Genomic DNA, 6,760 nt, shown 5'->3' with positions numbered 1-6,760 from the left:
TTTGATTTTAGCCAGGGCAGCAGCTAATTGTTGTTCTGGAGTGAGTTTCACCATTTTTGTATGTGAATATTAAATGGAGAGTGGTAAAAGGAATTTTTTGATTAAAGAACTAGATGCCCCACGGTGGGCGCCAATTGTTTTAGCAGGATTTCCCCTGAATGGATCCGGCTTTATTTAAAGAGTGATTTGGGTATCTAGTTCTATAAGTTTTGTACGTTGTGAGTGAATAATAAGGGAAGACGAAGTGTAAGGAATGTCACTTGTATTATTTTGATAAGCTGAATACAAATTTGTATAAGTAATTGAATACACGGGAATGAAAGATAAATTGTAAAGTCGCTGAATAAAAACCAATGAAAAAATGAATACCTTTACAAATGCTTGATTATGCTATTTATAATTCTACCAATATTAACGTTACATTACTCTCAACGTTCTTCCCCGTTTGTAGGGGCCGTTGCCAGATTAATAGGGCATGCTCTCTATTAATTCGCTTGACCTGTTCTACTTCTTAACTAATCTTCAGTCCTTCCCGTTTAACATTCATAGATGATGTAGCTCTATAGTTGGACTTGGTCTTCCTTGAGAATAGGACACGGTTATTGACTCATACAACTGCACTTTTTGTTTATCTTCTTAATCCAGCTTGTTTGAATGCCCCGCCAGGCTATTCCATACTTACTATCAGGCTCTTCTTCCAGGATCTAATAGCCTGCTTATCCTGTGATACTCTTCATCTGCCAAATTGTAGTCGAATTTGTCCGGCCCCTGGAGGTCTTAACCAGCCTAGTAGGGTCAGGCTAAGCTACAGTCGGACCAGGCTAAACTGGGCCTAACAGTATGGTGACGTGAGACTTTAGCTGCGTCTTCTATTTCCCGTACCTTTGAATTTTTTTTATTGGTACACTTTGGTCATTGCTTTGTTACAGATACGGATAGCTTGGGATTTGTATGTGCATCAACATTAGCTCTGAGTTGTTTATTCGCCATTTGTATGATTGCCTTTTGTAATTGTGTGATGCTTTGCTTGAGGACAAGCAAAGAGATGGTTTGGGGGAGTTTGATGAGTCATAATTATTTACATATTTATGCCTCCCCTTAATTACTTTTGATACGGTTTTCGTGATAAATTATATTATTTACATGCCTTTTATGTTAGAATTTCGATACTTCCGCTATTTGATGTTTAATGCAGGAATGACGCATTTGAGGAGCAAAGGAATGAAATGGGCATCGCAGAGTAGGCATGAAGGAATACACGGAGCATGGCACGGGAATCCATATGAATGAAGGAAGAGAAGTTAAGAAGACAACACGAAGAAAGGAGCAGAAACAGAGTGATTCCTCGATGAACTAAGCATGGGCTCGATCGAGGACGTTGGTGACTCGATCGAGTAAAACCAGGCTCGATCGAGGAACCACTTATTTCTAGATTTTCCGCAATTTTCCTTAAGTCGGTTATATTTTATTATAAATACCTAAATCGTACCCTAGTTTATTTTACGCTTTATTTTACCTAGTTTCGTATAGCTACTCTAAAAACTCTCTTAGAATACTTTTAGATTAGTTTACATTAATTTAGCATCTGATCTATTGTTCTTCATTACGATATTATTCTAATCTTTCCTCTATTATTAATTCAATTGCTTGTTCATCTTTTATGTTTTTAATCATGTTGTTCATTAATCTTATTGTTGTTATTCCCTTTATCATGAGTAGCTTAATCTATTATCTAGGGTGAAAGGGGATCTAGGTGGTTAGAAAAGGGTTAACTTATGAATTAATTGTTAAATTTCTTTGGATTGTTGTTCAATTATTTTCTTACTTCTAATTAGTTAATTACTGATCAGAATTGATTAATTAGTCTTGCATAAACTAGGATTTTCACCGACCTGGTTAAGACTATTATAGGCCACGATAATTGAATTAGACCGACTTAATAATAGCGATTCATGTTAAGTTTAGATCTAAAAAGAGATATTGGAATCGATCGATCATATGACTTTCAACAATATAAATTGCTTAATCAATGAATTAAACCTTACCCTTGGATGACTACCTAGTGAACCCGAGCCCTAGACTCTCTTAATATTATTGTTTACAATCTTTACTCTATTTGCTATTAGTTGTTAGAAATTAAACCAATCAAAACCCCCATAAAACTGTTACCTTTAAGACAAACTTAAATATTAGCAAACTAGAAAAATTAACTCGCCTCCGTATGGATTCGACCCTTTCTTGGCACTAGCTACCAGTTAGTAGTAATTTAGGATTTATTTTGGTAGGCCAACGACTGAAAATAACCTTATCAATAATTACACAATCAGATTCTACCACTTTGGAATACACACATGAATCAGAATTTTTAACCATATAGCCATTACTTACCAAAGTGTTGTTGAATTTCTCATACCACTGTTTAGGTGCTAGTTTTAGACCATATAGTGATTTGTTCAGTTTACACACTTTATTCTCTTGACCCTTTACAATAAATCCTTCGGGTTGCAACACGTAGATCTCTTCCCTTAGTTCACCATTCAAAAAAGAAGTTTTAACATCCATCTGATGAGGTTATGAATGGCAGCTAAGGCGACAAGAGTTCTTATAGTCGAAATTTTAGTCACAAGAGAATAAGTATTGAAATAATCAATATCTTACTTTTGTGTAAAACCTCTAACCACAAGTCTAGCTTTGAACCTTTCTATTGTACCGTCAGGTCTCATTTTCTTTTTAAAGATCCATTTACTCGTAATGGGTTTACTACCTTTAGGTAAATCAGTCAAGTCCCAAGTTCGATTAGACACAATAGAATCAAGTTCACTTTTAATAACATCTTTCCAAAAATTAGCATCAATAGATTTCATTGCCTCACTATATGTTTTTGGACCATCTTCTATTAAAAAAGCTGAAACAAACTCATCACTAGCACAAACAGTGTATCCATGTTCAGACAGCAAAGGTGAAACAAAATCAGCTCCAAAGTTCTTTGGACATCTAGGTCTCTTAGTCCTTCTAGGTTCGACAATATGATCAATAGAAGTTCTACTACTACTAGCATGTGAAGAGATATCATTAGATAGGACAGGTAAACTAGGAGATGATACAACATTCTTCTGTAGTGGAAAAACATGCTCAAAAAATACAGCATCTCTAGCTTCAGATATAGAGTGATCACTCAAAGACATGAATCCATAAACAGAGCTATTTTGAGCATAGCCAATAAAAACACAATCATAGGTTTTCAGTCCAATGGTAGGTCTTGATGCGTGCATTTTATATAGACTTTTTGTACCGTATTTGCACGCATTTCTATGTATATTACGTAGTATTAAGCTACAAATGTCCCCCGAATTGTCTACTTTGGTTTCTCTTGTCCTATTTGCAGGAATGAACCAAAGAGAAGCAAAATCAAGCTTAGAACATGTCCCTATGTATAAATTTAGGAGATGAGTTGAGTTGGAGCTTGGAAACTATTAATTGTGATGCGCGTAGAAGCAAGGTAGCTAAGCGAGCAAAGGAAGAGCTTCAAATTACTAGTGCCTAATTTGAAGAGCCATATTTCGAGTTATACAACTTATATTAAAGTTATTCTAATTGGAGATGAAAGCTTATCCTCTTAGCTTTCTAACGCCACCGAAAACGCTCTGTTTGCCCAAGTAACGAAGAAATGGCGGCCGTTTGAAGTTCAATGCGTGAAGTAGGAATTGTGCGCTGGAAATCACTCGATCGAGTACTTAAAGTCCTCGATCGAGTGGTGCCTTTTTGATAGTGCTCGATCGAGTACTTAATATCCTCGATCGAGAGGTTTTTGCTAGGAGTTACTCGATCGAGGAGTTCTAATATCCTCGATCGAGTACTTTTCTATCTGACACAAGATTTTAATATCTTGTTATCGTATCTTAGGTTTAATAATTGTCTTTCCTATAAATAGGATAGACGTAATAAGGTTTTGGCATCTCTTTCATATCTCAAAAACCTTACATTATTTCTCGTTCGACATTGCTCATCTACTTTTCCAGATCTCGTTTGCGTAATCTTTCTCTTACTCTCTTTCTATTTTATCTAATTCTCTTTTGCACACTTTTATACCATGTTTGTTCTTACTTTATCTTTTGTTCTTGTTTTATTCATTGTTATGCGTAGATAATTCTTAAATGTTAGGATTAGGGTAGCCATGGTAGTATAACGATGATGCGATAATTGGTTTAGGAGATTTGGTTGTGAGAATTATTTGATAGCAATATAATTGTAATTATTAGGTTGAATGCATGCAACTGAATTAATTAAACCGATTAAATTCAGACCTAGATCGAGAGATTGGAATGAATAGACCTATTATGGACAATAAACTACACTAATGAGGGTGAAAGCTAAGTTAGTAGTATTCTAGGGCGGATAGCGGACCGAAAGGACCTTTCCTTTACCCTTCTCACATCAGACCGACTGACCTTACCTTTAGCTGATTTGTGTATTATCATGGTGAATCGACATCCTCGCATATTTCTCTCTATTTGTTAATCTCTTATTTCATTCCTTGCTTTTACTTCAGTTTATTAGTTTAGTTTAAATAACTCAAACCCCCTGATTTGTGACTATAGACAGATTGAATAACGAGTAGATAGTGACCGCCTCCCTATGGATACGATACCCGACTTGCCTCTACTGCATTAGTTAGAGCCTGTTGGTTTTATTTTTGATAGGGTTGCGACAGCCGTGTTAGGTCTTCTAAAGTCAGGTGAACCAACTTTAGCCAAACACCCCTATACCCTAAGGAAGCTCAGGTTAGGATGATAGCCCTTCCAAATCTCATAGGGTGTCTTATCAATTTTCTTATGGGGGTACACGGTTAAGATATGACAACCCGATTGAATTGTTTTCCCCCACCTATCGTCAGATAGGCCAGAACTTAAAAGCATAGCATTCATCATTTCTTTTAAGGTTCTATTTTTTCGTTCAGCTACTTCATTAGATTGAGGTGAGTAAGGTGGACTGGTTTTATGTATTAAATCGTTTTTCTCACAAAAATCGGATAAATAGTTTGATTTATACTCGCCTCCTCTATCAGACCTTACCTTTTTTATTTTTCTGTCAAGTTGGTTTTCGACTTCATTCTTAAAACTTATAAACGGTTGTTCTGCTTCATCTTTAGTCTTAAGCAAATATACTCTAGTTTATCTCGAACATTTATCTATAAAGGTCACATAATAATTTTTACCGCCTCTACTTGCAATATTTTTGAAGTCTGCTAGGTCAGTGTGAATCAATTCAAGAAGACTCGTATTCCTAGTATTAACAGGTTTACTAGGTTTCTTTGTGAATTTAGCCTCAACGGAGCAATATTTAGAGAATTTTTTACTCTTCAAACATGAAATTAAACTCATTGTTCTAAGTTTTTTAATGTAATCAACATTCACGTGACCTAATTTATGATGCCAAACATCAATAGATCAAGCGATATAAGTAGAAGTAAATGCAATATTATTAGAAATTGAATCTGTGTTCAAAATAAATAAACCCCCAGACAGATAACCCTTGCCCACAAATTCCCCATTGTGCGACATTATAACCTTGTCAGCATAAAAAACAAGTTCAAACCAGCTTTGTTCAATAAGGTACCAGACACGAGGTTTCGACGCAATGAGGGCACATACAAAACATTGTTTATAGCAAGTGTTTTCCCCGAGGTGAGTTTGAGAAAGATCTTACCTTTGCCTATGATCAATGCAGATGAATAATTACCCATGTAGACACATTCCCTGTCAGCAACTTCCTCGAACTCAGCAAACAATCCCTTATCAGCACAGAGGTGTCTAGCGGCACCAGTATCCAAGACCCATTCAGCAACATTACCCACCAGATTAGCTTCTACAACCATAACAGCAATGACATCATCAGTCACAGTGACATTAGCTTTAACAGATTTCCTTTCTGTGCATTGGTAGGCTTTGTGACCAGCTTTTCCACAGACATAACATACTATAGGACCCTTTGGTTTCTAGATTTTAGCAACTGGCTTAGTGTTCTTCCCTGGACCATTCTTTTTCGCAGGACCCTGATTCTTAGCCTGACCAACCCGGGCTTTACCCTTACGCTTATAATTTTTAGCATTAAACGGACCACCAGTTTCCACCACGACCATATTAACTTTAGCAGCATTAACAGGAATACTTACAAGTGTGTCTTTGAGGCGACTAGCCTCCTCAGTCCTCATGTGTTCTACATGCAAGTTCTTGGAGGGACAAGTCTTTTTTCTTATGCTTAAGATGGTTTCTATAGTCAGACCAGGAAGGAGGGAAATTTTCCAGCAGCACATTAGCAAGAAAAACGTCACAAATTTCATCCCTTCATTAGTCACATCAGCACATAAATTCTCATTGATTTGTACTTGTTCCATTATTGGTTTACCATCTTCCATAATAAACTGGAGCCATTTCCCAACTACATGTTTCTTTTTCCCTGCATCGCCAGACCCATATTTCGACTCTAATGATTCCCAAACGATTTTAGCAGATTTATAGGGCGCAAACACATCGAACATGGTATTAGTCATGTGGTTTAACAAATGACATTTAGGAGTTTTGTTGTCTTTCTCGAATTTTTTCACAACATCTTCATTAGACTTAACAACAGTAACTTATACCATATTGGATTTTACTAATATCTCTCTAAAATTCTAGTGAGAGCTTTTCTCTCTTTCGAGAGCCTTTGTTTTTCCCCAAACAGACACGCTTCTTCTTCAATTGGGTGTTCGTTTAACCTC

General features: G+C 36.3%; 1 protein-coding gene across 1 annotated transcript; it reads right to left on the bottom strand.

Annotated features, from left to right (window-relative positions):
* Positions 1-5,447: 5,447 nt before the first annotated feature.
* LOC141645125 (uncharacterized) lies at positions 5,448-6,550 on the bottom strand. The gene is made up of 3 exons (XM_074453979.1): positions 6,034-6,550; positions 5,707-5,928; positions 5,448-5,494 (listed from the first exon to the last, which is right to left on the bottom strand). The coding sequence occupies exons 1-3, from the start codon at positions 6,548-6,550 to the stop codon at positions 5,448-5,450; spliced, it is 786 nt and encodes a 261-aa protein (XP_074310080.1).
* Positions 6,551-6,760: the final 210 nt, after the last annotated feature.

Source organism: Silene latifolia, chromosome 1, assembly GCF_048544455.1.
Source record: "Silene latifolia isolate original U9 population chromosome 1, ASM4854445v1, whole genome shotgun sequence".
Taxonomy (NCBI): domain Eukaryota; kingdom Viridiplantae; phylum Streptophyta; class Magnoliopsida; order Caryophyllales; family Caryophyllaceae; genus Silene; species Silene latifolia.
This window is presented reverse-complemented; position numbering and strand designations above follow the sequence as displayed.